General features: G+C 41.2%; 1 protein-coding gene across 5 annotated transcripts in view; it reads left to right on the top strand.

The window, feature by feature from the left end:
- The window catches only part of FAM114A1 (family with sequence similarity 114 member A1), a 65,623-nt gene that overhangs the window by 30,130 nt on the left and 11,519 nt on the right, over positions 1 to 23,974 (top strand). For all 5 annotated transcript variants that reach the window (XM_073646120.1, XM_073646110.1, XM_073646103.1 and 2 more), the window contains 7 exons: positions 4,330 to 4,424; positions 6,485 to 6,619; positions 7,489 to 7,641; positions 7,765 to 7,888; positions 8,845 to 8,930; positions 14,569 to 14,739; positions 18,835 to 18,974. In XM_073646120.1, the coding sequence (XP_073502221.1) occupies positions 4,330 to 4,424; positions 6,485 to 6,619; positions 7,489 to 7,641; positions 7,765 to 7,888; positions 8,845 to 8,930; positions 14,569 to 14,739; positions 18,835 to 18,974 (904 nt within the window). The remainder of the gene's footprint in view (positions 1 to 4,329; positions 4,425 to 6,484; positions 6,620 to 7,488; positions 7,642 to 7,764; positions 7,889 to 8,844; positions 8,931 to 14,568; positions 14,740 to 18,834; positions 18,975 to 23,974) is intronic.

Genomic DNA, 23,974 nt, shown 5'->3' with positions numbered 1-23,974 from the left:
GTACTGGGGCACTGCGACGGACATAAGGTCTCGAAAATCCTCTGTGTCCACCAGGCGGAAAGGCAGCATTTCTGTAGCCAAGAGCTTGCAGATGGTGAAATTCAACCTCTTAGCTTTCTCATGGCTAGGAGGAAATGGTCTTTTACTTGTCCACATCTGAGGGACCGAGGGCTGGCTATTGTGCTTAGACGGGGTTGATAAGGGTGTCCCCGGCAAACTGCCGGTCTGTGAGGAAGATGCAGGCGGACATGTTAGGTTGCCTTCATCCAAAGGTGGTGCTATCGATGTCGGACAGCGCTCAACACCAGCTGGTGTTACCACCTCCAAAGAAAATGATGACCTGCCAATCACGCTGGCTGTTGGGGGTAAAGAGGTGGCAGGTCTGCGCCCCAAAACAGGTGTGACTGCTGTCCCCCCAGTCACAGAGGATGAAGAGGCCGCGGATGCACAAGATATGGCAGACGGTGGTTGGCCCGGCCGGCTAGGCCGCATTGTAGCACACTGAGCTTCCCACTGCAACTTATGCTTCATGTCCATGTGCCGGTTCATGCATGAAGTACTCAAACTATGTATTTTTTGGCCTCTACTTAGCTTTTGCTGACAAATGTTACAGATAACACGAGTTGGGTCATCTTTATCGATCTGAAAAAATGCCCAGGCTATGCAAGGCTTAGCACCCATGCGACCTGAAGAGCCACCACGACTTGTGGTGAGAGGCAGAGTTGTGTTTGAGGATGCAGTTGTTGACGTGCTTCCAGTACTACGTCTCTGTCCAGGAAGGCGCAACCTGACCTCGTCGTCACTAGCATCTTCCTCCACCTCCTCTGCTGACCTCATCTCTTGGCTGACTGTGGGTTGACAGTAAGTGGGATCTCCGACCTCATCATCATCACCCTGTGCGTTATCACACCCGTCGTCCTCAGAGCCAACCTGTTCCTGCCCTGACAAAAAACTAAAGTTGTCGCTCCAATCAGGTATTTGAGTCTTATCATCGTCTTCCTCATTGTCTCCACCAACAGGAGTTACAGTTTGGGAATGAGGGTCTACATTATGGTCAGAACCTTCTGCGTCTGGTCCTGGATCCGACTCATAAAGATTCTGGGCATCAGTGCAGATCATTTCCTCGTCTGGATTCACAGAAGCGCTGGAGTCGACCTCTGATTCCCAGGCTATAGTATGAGTAAACAGCTCTGCAGACTCAACCATCTGTTCTACCTCATACTCAGACGGGCAGCTGGAGATTTGGGAGCTGTGAGGAAGCAAGTGCGATTTGGGTGACACCTTTGAGGACTGGAGTATTTGTGATGTTGAAGTTGATGTGGAGGAGAGCCCACTTAAAGGAGCACTTGATATCCGTTGAAGCACCTGCTGTTTTTGTGCCTCATCTGGAATTTGTAGCGATTGGCGTGGCCGTAAGAAAGGGATCTTATCACATTGTCCGCTAAAAGAAGTAGACATTTTAGTTTGGCTGGAAGATGCTCTTTCTTCTGCAGATGTTACTGTTGCTTTAACACCTACCCCACGGACACAACCTTTTTTCCCCTTCCCAACACGCCTATTCCCCTTTCCACCAGCAGCAGGCCTTTTTCCACTCATTTTGGTGGTTAACTAATTCACAACTCTGGAGTTGTTTGCACAAAAAAACAATGGATGGTAACCGAGCAGAGCTGAGTGGCCAAACTGTGGTATTAGGCCAAAACTATTGGCTGGGTTAGATGCAGAAAAAAATTATTTTGAATTTGCAACCTGATGGAGGTCAGTATAGATGGACTAATAGAATGATGCTATGCCCAAAAGATTTTACTTCACTAGGTGCAGTAAAAAAATTGGTATTCTATACACAGGTGGTATATCTTGCAACACAGATAGGCTACTCCACTGACTAACACACTCTGCAATAGGCCAAAAAGGATTAGCTTTGCTAGATTCAGCCAAATGCTGTGAAAAAAACTTGCACAGCACTGGCACAGACCTGCCTGGCAAAAACTGATAGGAACTCATGTAACCTAGTCCTGAAAAGGACTGCAATTACAATTAGTCTTTACTCCCACAACCGATCTATTTAAGAGCACAGACCTGCCTGATAAAAGTCGTAGGAAATGCTGTAACCTAGTCCTTAAAAGGACTGCAATCACAACTATTCCCTACTCCCAAGCTATCTGTAGATTTGTGCGAAAATTGGCTTGAAATTAACAAGGTATAGCGCACACAGCAACAGCGGTGCCGTCTAACACGCAGCTGCAGCAGTGAGAAAATGGTGGCGACGGGGAAAATGGCTTGGTCTTATAGGGCAAGGACATGTGACATACACTGCCAATGACACATGCCCTTGCTTGTGTGAAAAAAAGCACTTCGGTCCGTGTGTGCGCTGCTGATAGGCTGACAGATTGCACCTCCCCACTGTAAATGCGGGAAAGAGAAAAAAAAATGGAGATCTTCATTGTTCCTGCAGAGATCCATCCCCTGCCCCTCCCCCCACCCCGCTGTACACTCAAACTGCGTATTAACATTAATTTTCATCATTACTGAGAAAAAATCCAGTTATGATTTTGGTGCACGAACAGTTATCGAACATAACCTCGAACAGCCGAATTTTTCTCAAATTGTTCGTGTTCGCCGAACGGCTCGAGCACCGCCCAAAACAGCTCGAATTTGAGATTGGCGAACAGTTCGAGTAGAACAACGCTCATCTCTAATTAGCAGTCCTGTGACAAGTGAACAGGGACGCTCTGGCTACTGCACTACTTGAGCCGCCTGTGTTGGATCTGCAGGAGTCACGGCCGGTGAGAATGGATCAGTTTGTTATTTTTAAGCCATCAATGCCCAGAAGGTTTTTTAATATGGTTGGACAACCACTTTACTGGTGTTATTAAATTGGCTTTGAAACACCTGTCCCTCTCACGTACAGTCATGGCCAAAAGTGTTGGCGCCCTTAAAATTGTTCCAGAAAATGAAGTATTTCTCCCAGAAAATTATTGCAATTGCACATGTTTTGTTATACACATGTTTATTTCCTGTGTGTGTATTAGAACGACACAAAAAACATAGGCAAAAAGACAAATTGGATTTAATCTAATATATATAATCGTCTTATCCCGTCTGTCTGTCCTTCTGTCCAGGAAATCCAGCGTCGCTGATTGGTCCGGCCGCAGCCAATCAGCGATGCGGGATTTCAGAAAAAGATGGCGGCCGTTAGCGGCTCATCTGCCGCACGGAGGTCAGCGGCGATGCAGCCGGGAGATGACCGGCACCAGCAGAACTACCCCGACTGGCGGCGCCGCTGACCTCGATGCGGCTACCGTCGGGAGATCAGTGGCTAGGGCCGCTGATCTCCCGACGGCAAGTGTGAAGGGAGGACCGGGGAGCGGCGCCATCGGTCGGGATACTTCTGCTGCGATCAGCAGCTCATCTTCCGGCTGTGAGCAGCGGAAGTACCTGCACAGGCAGCGCCGCTCCCCGGTCCTCACTAATACGATTCGCTGACTGGTCGCGGCCAGCGGCCAATCAGCGATATTGGTGCCAAATTTAAACACCGCTTTGCTGATTGGTCGCGGCCGGCCGCATACATATTCTAGAATACCTGATGCGTTAGAATCGGGCCAACATCTAGTTTAACATAAAACCCCAAAAATAAGCTGGACAGAATTGTTGGCACCTTTCCAAAATTGTGGGTAAAAAACTTTTGTTTCAAGTACGTGATGCTCGTTCAAACTCATCTGTGACAAGTAACAGGTGTGGGCAATATAAAAATCACACCTGAAGTCAGATAAAAAGGGGAGACGTTGACTCAATCTTTGCATTGTGTGTTTGTGTGTGCCACACTAAGCATGGAGAACAGAAAGAGGAGAAGAGAACTGTCTGAGGACTTGAGAGCCAATATGTTATCTCTTCTCCACCAAATTGTACAGTACATGCTATGCATTCCAGATATTCACCAAATCCAGATTTTACCATTACAGGGTCACCTTGATTGCTTGGCCATGTGTTTTCTTTTATTCACTTGTTTGCCATGGAACTAGCTTTATAATTATAAAAACTAATAAGATAATTTATGGAGGTTGTCAAAAGAAATTAATAAGATCCAATATTTGTCAACCTTACCATGCGTAACACTACTGTCTATTGTACCAGTGTGGCCATGGGTTCAATATATTATTTTCTAGAGTCCCAGACTTGATTGCACCATTTATCTTGCATTACTTCAGCATTCAAAATGTCTTGAGACTTTAATAAAAGAAAGTCAAACATAAATAATTGGCTTGTGTACAGGTTATTGTATATTGTTGTGTTAGATCTATATTACAATATACTTTCTCCGTTCACTTACAGTATCGACAGAAAAAGGTGACGGCCTAGCTGAACCCGCTTCACCTACCGCCAGTCGTGGTGTATTTTCAGCTTTAACTAATGCTGTACAGAACACGGTGAGTTATGTCTTGGACAGATAATTCCATAACAGCTGACTTATCATGCACTCTGATGATAACCAGGAATATGGGACATGTTCTTGCACGTTCTACAGTTGAGTGTATTGATGGGTGTCATTATAATGAAGCATATGTATGATCCATTATTACAGATGACTAGTGACAGCTACTAGTGTTTTTTTAGCATCTTATGAATTGATAAGAATAGAAAATCAACAGTTTTTATTATATTTAATGATAATCTACCCGTTGAAGCCTAGTAAACACGGCTGTAGGCATATGATCAATTATACTATATTTCTATTATTATAAATACTGTGTCTATAGAGGAATTCAGTGCTTCTGTCATTTCTTCTCTTCGGATATTTTCTGATTAGTCCCAATCGGGATCATACCTTATCCAAGACTTAAAGTTGTACAGGTCATCGATATTAGATCAGTTAGGGTCAGACTGTCGGCACTCCTACTCATCATATGTTTGAATGTGCTGTCTTATCCCTTTAATGCTTTACGGGACGCAACTCTGTACTTTTAGTAGTGCCAGGTCCTACAGCTCAGTTCCATTCATTTTAATGAACTGAAGCTGTAACATAGGGTAACACCAGGCACAAGTACAGCTAGAAGTATGCTGCTATGCCAGGCAAACGATTAGGGACCACTGTCCCTTCATACAGATGATTAAGTCAGACCGACATTGATTTACTATCGATGGCCTATTTTAAGACCAGCTCCAATGAGATTCCATTTACTGACTACAGCAGAACATTAAAGGCAGTATGTCAGCACAAAATGACTGTTCAAACCAAGCACAGGAGCTCAGTGCACCCTTGGTGTGGCCAGACAGTTCAGTGCACCTTTTCACCTATTTGTTCTCCATCTATTTCTGCCCTCCTCCAGCTCCTGTAAAGCAAAGGATAGGAGGTGGGAGATGATGAAAAACAAATATGTAAGAAGGTGCACTGAACTTTTTGGCCACACCAAGGGTGCACAAATGCCTGTGCTTAGTTTGAACAGTCTTTTTGTGCTGGCAGTCTCTTTAAGCCCCCCTAATGGCTGCTGTTGCAATCAGAATGTTCTAATTTGACTCCCATGTCTATGCGGAGCGATAGAAGCACTGTGTTAGAAAAGACAGAACTCGTATCACTATACTCATATGGAAATGAATGATCTAAGGCACTGGCTCGATCATTATGTTTATTGTCCATAGCAGCTGACCGTAGCAACCTATTCAAATTAATGTTTTCTCTGAATAGTGCAAAACTACAGTACTGTGATGATGATCTAACAATACATTTAGCTTCATCTTTAATACTATAAGCATTTATTTACTGTGAGTCCTGTAGATGGAACTGCAAAGTTATCCGTAACTACTTGTTCTTTCCTGTTACATTTTTTCATTATTCCATGTACTTTTGTTAAAGGGGATGTGTCATCAGAGAATGATCCGTTGTTTTTTATGTTGTTTTTTTAATCTAGTGTGTTAAATGTATTTTTTAAACATTTTTAGCAATGTTTTGTTTTCTTAAGTCACAATCTGCATTAAAAATCATAAAAAATACATTTTGTAATTTTCACACTGGCCACTGGGGCTTTTTTAGACTTTAACTTCCTCCTGTTTCAGGAAACAACACATGTAGTTAGCCACCATGGTCGGACCCTGACCCTATGATTTATATTGATGTGTCAATTGAGCATGTGCAAAGATCATTGTGAAAGGGGGGTAGTTGTGACTTCACCTATTGTGATTGGTGGATCCTGTCTTATCAACTATGCATAGGGGTGTTACCTGTAATTGTAATTCTGCCTATGCTGATAAGACGGCTGCAGAAAACTCTTCCTGAAATAAGTCTAAAAAAGCCCCAGTGACATGTGTGACAATTGCATGATTACTATTTTTTTTTTTTTTTAGTAAACATCATAATATGAAAAATATTGCCATTTTTTTTAAAATACATAAAACCCAAAAACTTGATTTAAACAATAGGTAATTTTCTGATGATACAATCCCTTTAAATGATATTACAGCTCAGGGACCATTAATTGTGCATGTATTGTAGGGTAAATCTGTATTGAGTGGCGGCCTTGATGCCTTGGAGTTTATCGGAAAAAAGACCATGAATGTACTGGCCGAAAGTGACCCAGGATTTAAGAAAACCAAGACTCTTATGCAGAAGACAGCGTCTCTATCTCAGGTAATGACATGATCGAAAAGTGATGATGCTTTACCGCCTTTCATTATTGATTGAGAATGTTCTGTATCTGATTGTTTAAGGGTCTTTGCTTTAGACAAACCCTCACAATATGCCTTATTACATTGTGGCGAACCTATAGGGAAAAATTCCTCATCTCTTGCTCCAGTTTCATCGACGGATAAGAATTACGTACTTTTGTGTGTGTGGAATCGGCATATATTTAAAACTATAAATAGCCATTATATTGTCCAAGCACTGGCAAAGTGCTTACTACAGAGATAATAGTTCATACGGGTGGGTCCAGGAGAAGGACCCCTATTATGTCCAAACTGGGTATTCACTTTAACCGCTTAAGGCCCGGGTGGTGTTGGTTTGTGCAGCCATTTTCCAAGACTTGCAACATTTTTATTTTTCTGTCTATGGAGTGGTATGAGAGTCTGTTTTTTTGCACCCTGAGCTGACCATTTTTTTTATGGTAATTTTGGGCTACATATGATGACTTTTTTTTTTTTGTTAAAGGGAGGCATGGTGACCAAAAAACCCCCACAATTTTTGCATTTTGATTTTTTTTTTTTTCTCTTTACGGTGTATACTATATGGGTTAATTAATTTTATATTCTGATAGGCTGGACTACTTTTAGACTTTTAAAGATGCATCTTTGCCAAATTGTGTTTATTTTCTATATTTTTTTATTTATTTTAAATTGGGGAGCAAGGGGCGTGATTTGAATTTTTATATATGTTGTGTATTTTGTGTTTTTGTTTAATATATATATTTGTAAAACCTTTTTTCTTTATTTAATTTATTAGTCCCATTTACCGTGTGTGGAGGGAGCTCAAAAACACTTCATTTTTTTGGTTTTGTGCAGATGTTGAGGGAAGCCAAAGAAAAAGAGAAACGGAGACTTGCAGAACAAGTGTCAGATGAGAGGACAGCGCACTATGGCATGTTATTTGACGAGTACCAAGGACTGTCTCATCTGGAAGCTTTGGAAATACTCTCCAATGAAAGTGAAACAAAGGTGATAAATAGGGGAGATTGGACCGTTTATTGCTGTCGTCACTACTGTTTTTATATAACATATAATAACTTTATTGGCTTATGATATTCTTAACTGTGCCAATATATGTGCCTATCACCGCAGGTCCAAGATTATTTATCCTCCTTGGAAGATGAAACATTTGAAACCTTAAAAGCTGATCTTATTGCAATTAAGGATATTTTTCTTCAGAAGGATTTTGACAATGAAGAAGAGAGCAGTGGTAAAGGTAATTATATGGAAATGTCATTCTTGAGACACATGCATGTCTACATCATTAAATTATTCCGATCTAAGAAGATCTAGGAATAGGGCAGGTGGAAACTGTGCACACTGCATTTAGGTATTTCGACAGATGTATACTTCGGCAGGATTTCCCATTGTCCTCCACACGTGCTTCATTATAGACCTCCATAAATAAAGGTGCTACCAGCCCTGGTCTGACACGCCCCCTCCTGTGATAAGCAGCTCACTGTCTAAGGACATTGTGTATACAGAGCCTGGTGTGGGCGGGGTTATGTCTTCTACTATGCATGTTATTGCCCATCACAGTGATATAGTGTTACACATATAGCTCTTTCCAGTTAGTAGTTTTGGACATCATGTGCAACATACATTTTTGAGACTGGTAGGACTTACTGTGTATTTGCATGAGCAGATCTTATGACATTCATTGTCACACCTAGTGTAAAATTGCAAAAAAAGGAACGAAACAGCAGTTAAACAAAACCAAATATTTTTAGAAAATAATTCAGCATTTTTATAATTTTTTTTTTTTTAATCCTGGAAAAAGAAAGCCACTAGATTTACTCCTCTAAATACATCATTAGGTTTCTTCACATAGTGCAGTCAAGTCATACTTTGCTGCCATTCTCAAAGCAATAAAGAAAAGTCCCTATGGAATAATCCCTTATTGCCTACCACTACAAGTTCCATTTGTGCACAGTTGTGGACTTTCTGGCACACATCTGTATTATTATTCCATGCCGAAACTGCATATAGAGTGCTGTGGATTGGATCCAATCCCATTGTATGGGATGAGTATCGCTTGTTATTATAGTTTTATGAGTTTGCATTTTGTAAAAAAATATCTGAGGTTGCTTCTACTCTGGGATTGTGATATGCAATAAAGTAATATTTCAGCAATTATTTACATTAGTGCATTCCCTCTGTCGTTCTGTGCAGGAGAAGAGACTGCAGATTTCACTCGCATGCTTACTGAATTACTGTTTGAACTTCACGTTGCTGCCACCCCTGACAAGCTCAATAAGGTATTACCTACCCTCCAAGGTTTAAGGACACCTTCTCTTGTGCCATTTTGTGTGCTGTTTTTGGAGTCCATTTGTAAGGGAACGTTCCCATGTAGTGAAAATACAGCAGAAAATCCTCTGCATTTTATAGTGGGAGAATAGTGCATGAGATTTAAAGAAATTGCAGAGGCTGCAAAAAATAGCCGCAGAGCAAATTGACAAGAGCTGTGGGATTGAAATCCGGAACGTGTCAATTTATGCTGCGAATTTAAGGGTGAAATGTGCTAACCTCCTCCCCACCTTCTTCATAGTGATATTCTCAGCTGCAGATACAGTATCTCTGCGGCACCTCTGCTGCAGTAAATGCGTTTTGTGGGAAAATACCCTTAGAGGTATTCGCTTCAAAAACTGCATCAAAACGCACGTCTAAGCACCCATTTTATCATTTACATATCTTCTGTATTACACTGATCTCACTAGTGTTGGGATTTACCTTGCAAAGCTTCCTGCTCCTAGTTATTGTTAAAGAGGTTGTCCACTACTTTTACATTGATGACCTATCCTATTCAAATCAATAGGAGGGGCTGTGCAGTACCCTGCAGCCAATAAAAGTAGACGGAGCACCTCGGCAAGTAAGCACTTGCAGCCGCCGACACCGAGAACAGCTGATCAGCGGGGTGTCGGACCCCGGACAATCAGACATTGATGACCTATCCTAAGGATCGGCCATCAATGTAAAAGTAGTGGAGAACCTCTTTAAATTTCCCTACAAAGCTTCATGCACACAGCCATGTGTGTGCAGAGCTGTATGTACAGGTGTATATGTATTTCCATTTTGTATTTTTTCATCTATCATTGTATATAACTGATCACTGGATTACCTGAAAATCCAATTTTTAAAGGGAACCTGTCAGCAAAAATTGGCAATGCACCTGGAGTGTGGTCAGTGTCATACTGCCCAGAGCAGTATGTCAGCGAGGAGACCATGACTATTCATTGATAGGACGACACGCTGCAGTTTTATAACTTTAATATCTTCGTCCTACTAAAATTTCCAATTTCAACAGTGGGTAATCTGCCAAGGTATGTAAGCCCTATAGCATCCTGCTCGTGGTTTAAGTGCCAAATTTTATTGATAGGGTCCCTTTAAAGTGAGGCCAAATTACAATTTATATTTTTATTAATAAAGAGCATAACTCGATCATGGATTAGAATTGGTTTCCATTTTTCATATTCTGGATATTTCTGAGGAGTCAGTATTTTGATCCCTAGGTCCATCCCATTCGAATGTGTTCTTTCAAGTATCAATGAGGACAGCAGATATATGCACTCAGTGTAAGATCTAGTCCTGGGAATTTTCATTAACTGCGTCTTTATATACCGTATTTTTCAGACTATAAGACAAACTTTTTTCCCCTCAAAATTGGGAGGAAAATGAGGGGGGGTGTATCTTGTAGACTATATGTAGCTTACCGGGGAAGCCAGGTGTGGTAGAGCGGGGTCACAGGAGGCAGCGTTCCTTTCTCAGGAAGCCGGCAGCGGCAGAAGTGGTTCGATGCTGTGGGCCCTTGGGTGGAAGGAGGGGTGTCGACAGTGAGGCAGAGCGGTGTGCATTGCTTTCCCGGCAGTGGGCTTCAGGAAGATGGCCACTTCCGGCGGTGCATGCTCAGATTGTGGTCTCTGCCCAGCCTAGATCTCAATCCGCGCAGGCGCTGCCGGAGGTGGCCATCCCCCTGAAGCCCACTGCCGGAAAAGCAATGCACACCGCTCTGCCTATCCGCCGACACCTCTTCTTCCAGCCCAGGGTCTGCAGCATCGCACCGCTGGGACACCCCCTCCTCCCACCCAGGGCATGCAGCATTGCCCCACTTCTACCGCCATCTGCTTCCTCTAACCCCGCTCCCATTGCCGCCGCCCCTCCAGTAAGGTACCTTAAATTCAGACTGTAAGATTGGGGTCCATCTTACAATCTTATGAAAAAATCTTTTTTTCCTATTTTCCTCCCCAAAATTTGGGGTGCGTCTTACAATGCGAAAAATACAGTATATATACCTCCAATGATAACAACATAATGAGAGAGGTGGTCATTTATTATTAAGCTTCCAAGTGTCCCCCTATTAATGGGAGACTTTGTTAATATTATTCATCTGTATGGAGATTACATTAAGACAAAGAGCAAAGTTGTTTGTCAAACATTTGGAGAGTTTCTGTCGGAATTATCATTAATAGATTTATGGCGTGTTCGCCATCCATGGGGATCGCCAATTCTCCTGTTATTCAAGAGCACATGTTATCACGTATTAACCTCTTGTTGAGCACAGATCCTATCTAGGGACTTATCTGATCACTCGCCCCTACTGACTTATCTCTCAATGAAATCTGAATTCTCTCAACATCTGTGGGTTATGAATCCCTTTTGGCTACAATAATAGATGGCCAACTAGCTATTGATCCCCTCCAAAATTATTTAAAAAATAATGGTAAATCTATTTCCCAGAACACTTTATGGGATGCCATGAAAGCCTTTTTTGGAGCTGTTATACAGGCAATTAGTCAGTCCAAAATTACAACCTGTCAATTTGGGAACTCTAACAGCAAAGGGTTATGTTCACTGAAGAAACCTTTTTTGTTGAGTGGTGAAACACAGGATCTGTTGGAACCAAGCGCAGGATGCATATACAGTAAGTCCAATGTTGTAGAACTTGATAATGGCAAATTTATGTTTTCCCAGCAAAATTTCTATGATGACGGTGGCAAAGCTGGGCATCTGTTGGCTTTGATTGCAAGAGCACAAACCGGCTCCACATATGTAGGAGCTATCAGAAATGGGGAGGTTGAACAGCAGGCCCTTCTCTTACATCTGGACTCAGAGAAGTCCTTTGACTGCCTCAACTGGTCTTTTATGTTTGAGACGGTCAAAGCATTCGGGCTTCTTCCTTCCAGCTGTAAGAGCACTCTATAAGTCTCCCTCGGCTTCTATTAAACTCAATCATCCTACTTCTCTCAGTTTTAAAATCTCTAATGGAGCAAGACTGGGGGTGCCCTCTATCCTCCCTATTAGTTGCAATCAAGCCCTTAGCAGCAGTCAGTAGCCATAATCCCAATATTTCAGGGGTGGAAATAAAATATAAAATCTTAAAAATATCATTATTTGCAGACAATGTCCTATTAACTCTCACTGAACTTCATATTACACTACCCAATCTTAAGGCTGCCCTGTGGGAATATGGCCATTTGTCAGGGGTACAAGATTAACATCTTAAAGACAGAGGTGGTCCCAATGAACGTCCCTCCTGACATCCCTCAATACAAATTCATGAGATCTGTTCCATTTTGAAGGGTGAAAGCAGGGAGAATTCATAGATTGCCTCACACTCTGTCTGGAGATGTAATCAAGCAGTTCTTCCAATTGGAGGGGAAGTTTTCAATTCCTAATACAGAATTTTGTAACTTTTTTCAGCTAAGGAATATCAGGCAGACACACTGAGTCTTGACGGTCCGGAGTCTATGAATACGATAATCCAGTGATTAACAACCTCCCAACGGTTCAGCTGGACTCATTTTTGAGCTGTATAACTCTTTGCTGGATATAGTATTGATAAAATATGCATTACATTCCAAAAAAATGGGATGTAGATATTGGCCGTATAGATGAAGGCCATTGGCAGAAAATCCTTGAGAGAATACCTCAGCTGTCCCTAAGTGAGACAACCACATTATCACATTTATACCTGATATGTTGTGTGTACAAAACACTTCAATTTTTGTATGACATAGAGGCACATTCAGACCCGCTGTGAACTAAATGCAGAAAACAGCCAGAAAATTTACTGCACGTGCTGTACTCTTTCCCTAACTTTAAAACCTTTTGGAAAGTGGTGCTACATATTGTAAATGGTGTGTACTCTGTAGATTTCACCCCCTATCCATTTTGTGCATATTGGGGTAGAGGATTTAAGAACCAAGGACCATGGATAGAAGACCACAATACAGTTCCACAATACCTAAATATAATACATTTGGCTGCTGAGTATGGAAAGAGAAATGCTGGGTCAAAATTTGAGAAATTGTGGGAAGTTTGGAACGGTGAATCAGGTATGGACTCGAGAATTAATTATAGGAACAGTTATACTACCTAACTTTATAAATGTTATTTTGCTGGTTCGCAGTGGGGGTGTCATGCACAGTGTAGGAAAGACAAAGTACAACACGAAGGAACGAGGGGAAGGGAGCCCAGACATTAGGGAAAGGGGGAGTGGAGACCTCCTAGGCTGATCTAATATCACCCTGTCTCCTCTACCGTCCCTATATTGGTTCCTCACCAATCGCTGAACAGGAAACCTAAGCCCTGTAAATCCCTGGAGCTAGGCCCTGGATAGGGAACTGGTCTGTCCCCACTATAAACTAAAGACCACAAGGGAGACAAACTCAGGGGGGAGAAACTTAGTTTGAGCTGACTTCAGAGAGATTACACCAAACGTCCTCCAAGCACCAGAGGGGAAGTAAACAGACTGCAATAGCTCCAAGCCTTCACTAGGGAACATGTGAATATCACTGGCCCCTCCCTGCAGCAAACGGAATGTATTTAAACACCCAGGCCAGTGTGTTAATCAGAGCAGGAGGGAGGTAGCCGCTGGGTCCTAAAGTAAGACAGATTTAAGAAGGAGTCTGTAATGCCAAACAAAGTGACCTTCTGCAACCAGCTGCAGAACGACTGCCTGCTACATCTGACACACCCGTGACAGGGGGTGATGCTTGGGGTGGGACACACAGGCCAGTACTCAAATGCGGGGAAAGGTTTAAAATGTGAAGAAGGTGGCTGACAAATCCCTTCAATGACTGTTCTTGCGTGTTTGATTTAAGCTAATTATCTTTTTCTGTACTGTGGTGCACAAAATGCATATGTCATGTATATCATGGGTTTGGGCAAGTGGCTGGAGGGCTTTGGAGCTGCTTACTTTTGTTTGTTTTTATTGAATTTCAAATATAAAACAGTACAACCATTACCTACCTATTGAATCCTTACGCCTCCAACACAACCATTCCAGTGGTCCATGTTTGGTCCTACAGTGATAACGGCACGTGACCATTGTAGCCAATCACTGGCCTCAATAGTGGCTTTGCATGGACAGCGTGTGACCGCTGAGGCCAGTGATTGGCTGCAAGAGTCAAGTAAATGATGGATGAGACATTTTAGTTGGAGAATCAATGGAGACCACCTGAGCAGCAGAACTGGAGCTCAATGCATACTTAATGGTTATGTCTTTACATCCCCCACTTTTGGCCAACATTTATAAAATCCCAGAAATCCCATTGAAAAGTAATGGCTCAATCCTGGTCAGTCGGTAAGTGGTGGGCACAGAAAAAGGACTTTCTTACAAAACGAAAGCTACATCAGCTTCTGACAATAGAATGTTGCCTGATTAAATGAGAGGGATTGCATGGCATGGTTGCACATGTAGCAACCTTGACCATGTGGTGCTTTTTGAATATTTAGGCCAAGACGTGATCTTGGTAGCATGTTACATTATATTTTGTGGTATTATACACCACGGTTAGTTATATGATGATAATGGTAAAGTTTAGCACATACATGAATGTTACATTAAATTTTGAGAAAGGTTGTTATTGCTGTCTTCCCTACATGCAACATATTTAGGCTATGAAGAAAGCTCATGACTGGCTGTCAGCAGAGGGCCTGTACTCAGAAGAACAACCCAACAATTTGGCCATGAATATTCAGGAGGTGCCAGAAGTTGTGCAGGATAATCCAACTGAGGTGGGGGAAGAGGATGGCAAATCTGAGGTTAAGAAACAACTCTGCTCTGAAGTAAGTTTATTATATATTTGTCTTATTTTCGTCATTGGAATAGAGGCAATTTATGAGAATTGTATGAGAATATTGATAGATTTCTGCATTTACAATGTGAAAATATCATTATGATTGCAGGAAGGCATTATAAACTACCTAGCATTCAACCATTATCCAGGCTTGGGATAAAAGTCTGCAGTCATCTGTGACTGTAGGCTTCTGAATCATGGCAGTGTGCAGTATGCACACTGTCATGATTTCCGATATTAGTCGGTATTGCCATATATATGCATGTGTGTACGTGCCAACTAGACTTCCCTGGCTTCTCTTAATTTACTGTTATTGAGAGAAATCAAACGAATTTACTTGGCACGGGACTGCAAGTATGCTCAGACCGAGAGTACCAGGGAATGATGACAGTGTGCGCTCACAAGCTGTCATAATTTGACAGGCTGTAGTTGAGCAACTGTAGACTCTTGTCCCAAGCTTGGACAACCCCGTCAATCCAGTGTCTACAACACACACAACACAATTATTAGGCAATTTCTACTTTTGATTATTAATCTCATCATTGAACAACTACGGTGCTGTTAGTCAATCCAAAAGGTTAATAAACCTAAATATTTGAGAATTTAAAAGTGGGGTTTTGACTTTCTAAGGAGAATATCTGTGTGTATAATTATTGGGCAAATATTAGTGAACAGAATTATTATGCAACTAAAAGAAAAATGTAAATTTTCACATCTCAATTATTTATTTTCATCTGTTAAAGTGAAAATAATAACCAAACAGCTCAAGATGTACAAAATACATTTCTGACATCTCAAAAATGTATCAGTGACTAATATAGCCCCCCCCCCCTTCTTTTCAATAGCATGTATAAGCTCCATCCATGAAGTCTTCCAGTTTCTTAATCTCTTGATAACTTTTTGGCAGCACCAACCACAGCCTCCCAGACACTGTTCAGAGAGGTGACTGTTTTCTTTCAATGTAAATCTTCCATCAGTGGATGCATACGATGGAGCATTGTCCTGTATAAAAATCATGGTTTTCTTGAAAGATGCAGACTTATTCCTCTACTGCTTCTGGAAGGTTCTCTGATCATGACCCAATATCTTAGCATTTTCAAGAGTGCAGCATCCCTCTTAGGCTATGTGCCCACGTTGCGGACCTGAAGCATATTTTTTACGCTTCTCCCTGGCGGAAAAATCGCATGCGGATATTACATGCGGTTTTCCCGCCAGGTAGAAGCGTTTGTGAGGCGTCTTTGCATGCATTTCCGCATGCGGGTTATCAAGCACTTCTCCAAGCATCACTTGGAAAAGTGCTTGACAACTTGTTCAGAATGGTAAAAAATAAAAAAATAAACTTTATACTCACCTTCTGATGCATCCTCTGCCCCGTCCGGAGTCTTGAGCGGCTCACGCTGTTGTGTGCAGGACCTGCGGTGACGTCATTGAGTCATGTGGTGGGTCACATGACTCAATGACGTGGCAGGTCCTTCAGACAACAGCGCGACGGAGGGAAAACATCGGAAGATAAGTATAAACTTTATTTTTTCTTTTTTTTACAGGTTCTTTGGTACCCAGGTCAGGATGAGAGTCTCCTCTCATCCAGACTTGGGTACCATCCGCACATTGATTCCGCTGCGCTTCCGCAAAATTAATGAACATGCTGCGGATTTTTGACCGCAGCATATATGCTGCGGAAAAATCCGCAGCATGGGCATTGACATTGCGGAATGCCATTGGGGACCATGGGGTGCGGATATACATGCGTTTTTCAAGCGTTTACGCTGCGGAAATTCCGCAGCATATACGCTTGAAAAACGCTACGTGGGCACACAGCCTTACAACAATTTTTGACTTTTCAGAGTCGGTTAAATCTCTTTTTTGACCCATTTTGCTTGAGGAAAACAAGCTGTTAAGGTTATGTTCACACATTGCATTTTTGTTGCATTTTTTTTTACTGCCTTTTTTTTTTTTTTTTTTAATGCAAAATTTATGTAAATTAAAAGCTGCTTTTACAGTATCCGCAAAAGCTATGAGATTTCAGAAATCTCATGCACACATTGTTTTTTTTTTTTTTCCTGACTGATTTGGAAAACTGCTGCTTTTTGCAAACTGCAGCATGTCACTTCATTCATCGTTTTTTCACAGTTTTTACAGCGTTTTTCACCCATAGAAAGCAATGGGTAAGTGCAAAAATGTAGCAGAAAACGCAGGTATCCGGTTTTGCTGCTTTTTTAGTGGAAAAAAATAGGTACAGCAGGATGTGAAACACATTTATTTATTTTTTTTTTTTTCCCAAGTTTAAACCATAATGTCTTGGTATTGTCACCTGAGATGGCTGTTAAGGATTAGTACAGTTTAATTAACTTAGTGATGTGTGAGAAGTAAACATTGGCTGACCAAGGTGTGAAATTGAACAATGTCTGAGCAACTCAATGGCTGACCAAAGTGTGAAAGTAAACTGTGTCCCACAAACTCAATGCTCGCTCTGCCAATGTCTTAGCACCCCTGACCAATTCTTCCCCCACCCCCTCCACTGCTACATTTGTAATGTGTATTTTTTCTTGAACATATATGTCTTGCATTAGTGACCTGTGTTCATGCTCCTGTGGTGGAAGCAAAGCTGAACTTTGGGATCCTGAAAAACGCAGCAGAAATGCAGCAAAAAACACAGCAGAACATGCTTCTTTACTGCCAAGAGAGCAGGTTTTGCTTGCAAAAAAAAAATGCAGTAAAAGCACAACTTGTGAAGCCTAATAATTCTGCACACCTTGATAAAGGGTGTTGTTTCCTTAGGCCTCACCTTCCTCATTACACAAATACGCATCACCTAATCTGCTTCATTCAATAAGTATTCAAGTTTATACAGCTTGTAGTTGGAAAATCTGCATGAAAATGATGATATGGTCAAAATACTCACTTGTGTAAAACGGCATGGATTTATATAGTGTGACCGAAAGAATGTTAAAAATAAATCTATACGTACCTTCTGATGGCCCCCGGAGTCTTTATTCGATCCGTCCTGGCTTGCCGGCAGCTCGCGGTACACTGAAGGACCTGCCAACGTCAGCGTCGCGTTACCCGTCACATGACTAAATGACGTCAGCGCAGGTCCTTCAGTCCTCCGCGATCTGCCGGCAAGCGAAGACAAGCACACTGCGGGCCATCAGAAGGCAAATATAATATTTATTTTTTATTTTATTCTTTTTTTTACAGGTTCTGTGGTACCCGGGTCCGGAGGAGAGTCTCCTCCTCTCCAGACCCAGGTACCATCCGCGCATTGAAACGCTTAATATCCGCATGTACATATGCAGTGATGCGGAATCCAAGCATTCCAATGCAAGTCAATGGTGGCGAAAACGCAGCGCTTCCGCAAAATAATTAGTAGTGCTGCGTTTTTTTCCGCAATGATAACCCGCAGTGGAAATTTCCGCAGCATGTGCACAGCACATGCGGATTATCATTGGGGGACATGGCAGGCCTTCTACCAAGCGTTTGTTAAGCGTTTCTGCAGCGGAATTGCTGCTGCAGAAACGCTTAAAAAACGCATCATGGACACACAGTCTGAGTCCAGCACGCACCCTCACCAAGACTGGAGTGAACAATGCCGGTCTTGATGAATCAGGGCCATAGTTTATGGGGGTCATTTATCAAAGCTTTTACGACAAAAGCTTTGAAAGTCACTCTTTTTTTTGCGCAAACGTGGGCGGAATGGGGTTGTGGAAAACTTCACTCGACAAATTTATGATGAGCAGCAGCCACAAATCCTACTCCAGCAGGGGCTGGAGGCACACATAAGGGTGCATGCCACTGCGCGACTTGCCTCTTAATGAATCAGGAGCACCTGCTCTAAAACGGCCTCTTATCAAGACTGGCAAGAGAATCGCTGGTCTTGATGAATCGCCACCAATGTTTTTAGTAGACACAGCGTACTGCATTTTATATTATCCTTTTAATTATAATTATTTTAGCGTAGAATCAAGGGAGACCGGCTGTTGCTGATCATGAAATGCTTATTGCAAAATAATCTTAAAATTGAGAAAAGAATTTTGATCTCATAATAATGCAAAACTAATACTGATTTGTTCCTCATTTAATTTAGGATATATACATGAGGTCTGTGGAAAACCTGGCAGAAATTACAGCTCGCTGCATTGAGCAACTGCATAAAGTGGCAGAACTCATACTGCATGGACAAGATGTGGAAAAACCAGTGAAAGACCAAGCAGTTGTGCTAGCCAAGTGAGTAATAGAAAAGCTGTACAGCGACCCGTATCTGTATATAGTAGATCATTAATAGGTATCATACTGCCGCCTTGGGTGCCAATGATGTACCTACACATTCACCAAGGGTCAGGGTTTGTATCAGGGTCACAACAATATCACTACAATTTAATAATAGGGTAAAAATGATGGGCCTCATTCATCAAAACTGTCTTGTTGTCCATAGCAACCAATCAGAACGCAGCTTTTATCTCTTAAACAGCTCTGGAAAAATGAAAGCTGCACTGTGATTTGTTGCTATGAGCAACAGAGACTTTTTTTTAAGACCATTTTGAAAAATCTTCCCCATGTTTTTGCTTATGCCTTCAAAAAGTAGCATGTAATCCAATTAAAACTACAGCTTTCAAACCACAGCTCTGTAATCAAAAATATGAAAGAGTTATGGCTCTAAGAATATGGCCACCCCAAAATATTGTTTTTATTTCTGCAAAAGTAGTAAAAAAATATACAGTGAAGGAAATAAGTATTTGAGCCCTTGCTGTTTTTGTAAGTTTGCCCACTGACAAAGACATGAACAGTCTATAATTTTAAGGGTAGGTTAATTTAAACATTGAGAGATAGAATATCCAAGAAAAAATGAAGAAAATCACATTGTGTAAATTAGATAGATTTATTTGCATTTTGTAGTGAGAAATAAGTATTTGATCCCCTACAAACCATTATGAGTTCTGGCTCCTACAGACCAGTTAGACGCTCCTAATCAACTCATTACCTGCATTAAAGACAGCTGTCTTACATAGTCACCTGTATAAAAGACTCCTGTCCACAGACTCAGTTAATCAGTCATCTCTAACCTCTACAACATGGGCAAGACCAAAGAGCTTTCTAAGGATGTCAGGGACAAGATCATAGACCTGCACAAAGCTGGAATGGGCTACAAAACCATAAGAAAGACGTTGGGTGAGAAGGAGACAACTTGTTTGTGCAATAGTAAGAAAATGAAAGAAATACAAAATGACTGTCAATCGACATCAATCTGGGGCACCATGCAAAATCTATATTAAATATTAAATGTATATATAAATGGGGTGTCTTCGTAATTGTACCTACCAGTAGAATAAAGTTGGCATGTTAATAATATAACACAATGAATGCTGTAACAAAAAAAATTCAGATTTAATTTTTTTGTTCATCCCTCCTGCTAAAAAATGGAATAAAAATTGAAAAACAAAGTCGATCGCAGCATTGCGGTGGCAAGGGGAGGTGATCGCAGATACTCACCTCCTCTTCCGGCTTCCAGCGCTGTCTGCCGTGGCTTCCAGGATGTTGCCATGACGACCTGATGTCGTCATGACAACATCCGGGTCACCAGACAGCAGGAAGATTTTTTGGACATGCGCAGTGCATCTCCAAACAATCTTCTCCCTGTCCAGCGCTGACAGCCTGCATGACACAGGGATGGTGCTGCATTCCTGTGTCATGCAGGTGATCAGAGAAAAAAAAGTGAAAGTCCCATAGTGGGACAAAGTAATAAAGTATAAAAACTATCAGAAAGTGAAAAAAAAATTTTACAAAAAATTGTAAAAATATTAAAAAAAATAAATAAAAAAAAGAATCCACCAAAAATAAAAATATAATGTACCCATCAATAAATATTATTATAAAAAAAAAACAATAAAAGTACACATATTTGGTATCGCCTCTTCCGGAACAACCTGACCTATAAAACTGTCCCACTAGTTAACCCCTTCAGTGAACACGGTAAAAAAATAAAATAAAAAATTACGCAAAAAACAATGCTTTATCACCATACCGCCAAACAAAAAATGGAATAACACGCGATCAAAAAGACAAATATAAATAAAAATGGTACCGCTGAAAACGTGATCTCGTCCCGCAAAAAACAAGCCGCCATACAGCTCCATCAGCCGAAAAATAAAAAAGTTATAGCTCTCAGAATAAAGCTATGCTAAAAAATAATTTTTTCTATAAAATTGCTTTTATTATGTAAAAGTGCAAAACATAGAAATACGATATAAATGTGGTACCGCTGTAAACGTACTGACCCGAAGAATAAAGCTGCCTTATCAATTTTACCACACGCGGAACAGAATAAAAAAAAAACAATTCCTGAATTGTTGGTTTTTGTTTATTCTGCCTCCCAAAAATCGGAATAGAAAGCGATCAAAAAATGTCACGTGCATGAAAATGGCACCAATAACAACGTCAACTCATCCCGCAAAAAAAAAAAACGTCAAATGACTGTCTGCCAAAATCTGGAAAAATTATAGCTCTCAAAATATGGCGATGCAAAAACTAGATTTTACAAAAAATGCGTCTTTTAGTGTGTGACAGCTGTCAGTCACAAAAGCCCCATATGATTCTGGTATCGCTGTAGTCTCACTGACCCGAAGAATAAGGTCGTCTAATCACTTATACCGCATGAGGAACAGCGTAAAAAATAAACTCTCAGGTTAGGGTTGTGCTAGGGTTAGGGTTGTGCTAGGGTTAGGGTTGTGCTAGGGTTAGGATTGTGCTAGGGGTAGGGTTGTGCTAGGGTTAGGGTTGTGCTATGGTTACGGCTGGGGTTGGGGTTAGGGTTGTGATGGGGTTGGGATTTTTTTCAAAAGTAAGAAAAAAAGATGACGATATGGCGACTAGTGTTGAGCGCAAGTGCTCGCTACTTGAGTTTGCATCGGGTGTTCTGGTATGCATTGAGTATCGTGGGTATTTGAGTGACATGCTCGAGTCTCTGCCCCATATGCTTCACGGCCCAAAAAACTTTGCGGGGATTGCCTGCCATGCACGAGCGATCCCCGCATGGTTTTTTTTGGGTGTCTAATAACCGTGAAACATCCGGGCGGGGACTCGAGCATGTCACTCGAGCACACGCAGTACATGGTGCATACCTGAGTACCTGATGCAAACTCAAGTAGCGAGCACTTGCGCTCAAGACTAATGACAACTTATTCAATATGATGACCTAATGTTATCAAATTCTGTGTCGTACCTCTGGGTTCAACATGTTCACTATACACCTTAATAAAATCCTTGAGGGGTATAGTTTCCAAAATGGGGTCACTTGTGGGGGAGCTCCAATGTTTGGGCACACAGGGACTCTCCAAATGCAACATGGTGTCCGCTAACAATTTGAGCCGATTTTCCATTCAATTTGTTAGCGGACACCATGTTGCCTTTGGAGAGCCCCTGTGTGCCCAAACATTGGAGCTCCCCCACAAGTGACCCCATTTTGGAAACTAGACCCCCCAAGGCACCTATCTAGATGCATAGTGAGCACTCGGAACCCCCAGGTGCTTCACAAATTGATTCGTAAAAATGAAAAAGTGAAAAAAAAAACACTTTTTCATTTTTACGAATCAATTTGTGAAGCACCTAGGGGTTCCAAGTGCTTACTATGCATCTAGATAGGTGCCTTGGGGGGTCTAGTTTCCAAAATGTGGTCACTTGTGGGGGAGCTCCAATGTTTGGGCACACAGGGGCTCTCCAAACACAACATGGCGTCCGCTAATTATTCAAGCAAATTTTACAATCAAAAAGTCAAATGGCGCTCCTTCCCTTCCAAGCCCTGCCGTGCGCCCAAACAGTGTTTTTTCCCCACATATGGGGTATCTGCGTGCCCAGGGGAAATTGCACAACAAATTTTGGGATCCATTTTTTCTTGTTACCCCTGTGAAAATAAAAAAAATTGGGTCTAAAGTAACATTTTTGTGAAAAAAGTTAAATGTTCAGTTTTTTCTTCCACATTCCAAAAATTCCCGTGAAGCACCTGAAGGGTTAATAAACTTATTGAATGTGGTTTTGAGCACCTTGAGGGGTGCAGTTTTTAGAATAGTGTCACATTTGGGTATTTTCTGTCATAAAGACCTCTCAAAGTGACTTCAAATGTGATGTGGTCCCTAAAAAAATGGTTTTGTAAATTTTGTTGGAAAAATGAGAAATCGCTGGTCAACTTTTAACCCTTATAGCTCCCTAACAAAAAAAAATTTTGGTTCCAAAATTGTGCTGATGTAAAGTAGACATGTGGGAAATGTTATTTATTAAGTATTTTATGTGACATATCTCTCTGATTTAAGGGCATAAAAATTCAAATTTTGAAAATTGCAAAATTTTCGCCAAATTTCCGTTTTTTTCACAAATAAACGCAAGTGATATCGAAGAAATTTTACCACAATCATGAAGTACAATATGTCACGAAAAAACTTTCTCAGAATCAGGGGGATCTGTTGAAGCGTTCCAGAGTAATTACCTCATAAAGTGACAGTGGTCAGAATTGTAAAAATTGGCCTGGTCATTAACGTGCAAACCACCCTCGGGGGTTAAGGGTTAATAACAAAATTATGAAATAAATAAAAAAAAATTGTTTGCTCATTCCACCTCCCAATTTAAAAAGAAAGTAAAAAAAAAGCTTGTATGTACCACAAAATTGTACCAGTGAAAAGCACAGGTTTATTTCTTGCTATGCAAAACAAGCTAACGTAGCTGAATATGACTTTCAAAGTATGGTGGCTCAATTTTATTTTTTTTCACACTTTTGTACTATAAGTACACTGTTTGTAATACAACAAATAAAATGATATAACAGAATAAATATACAATAAAATCTTTGGCTTTTCGAATGTAAAGATAAAAAAAAATAAACAAAAATGTCCTAAAGACTAAAAGTAGGCCTGTCCTGATGATTATATTTTTAATTCTTCAGCAGATTATAAACTGTCGCCTAGAGAGAACTGTGCTCAGAAAGAGACATGTAAGACTAGAAATAATCATTTCTTAAGTGGAGGTGGGTGGTTTTCAGGGTAAAATAAGTGATTAATATGTTACAGTTGTTGTCACTCACCTCCCTGGAAAACCCATGATCAGGCAAGAAAACCTTCAGCCTTTCAAATTGGGTTCGGTGGGAATTCTGCCCATAAGCTGTGATCATGGAGGCCACTCTTTTATCGTGTACAATCAGTGCATGCCAGTCTATGCTACCACTCCATGGCACACCTAGTATA

Source organism: Phyllobates terribilis, unplaced genomic scaffold (genome assembly GCF_046119375.1).
Source record: "Phyllobates terribilis strain yellow unplaced genomic scaffold, ASM4611937v1 Scaffold_1__5_contigs__length_1240528914, whole genome shotgun sequence".
Classification (NCBI taxonomy): domain Eukaryota; kingdom Metazoa; phylum Chordata; class Amphibia; order Anura; family Dendrobatidae; genus Phyllobates; species Phyllobates terribilis.
This window is presented reverse-complemented; position numbering and strand designations above follow the sequence as displayed.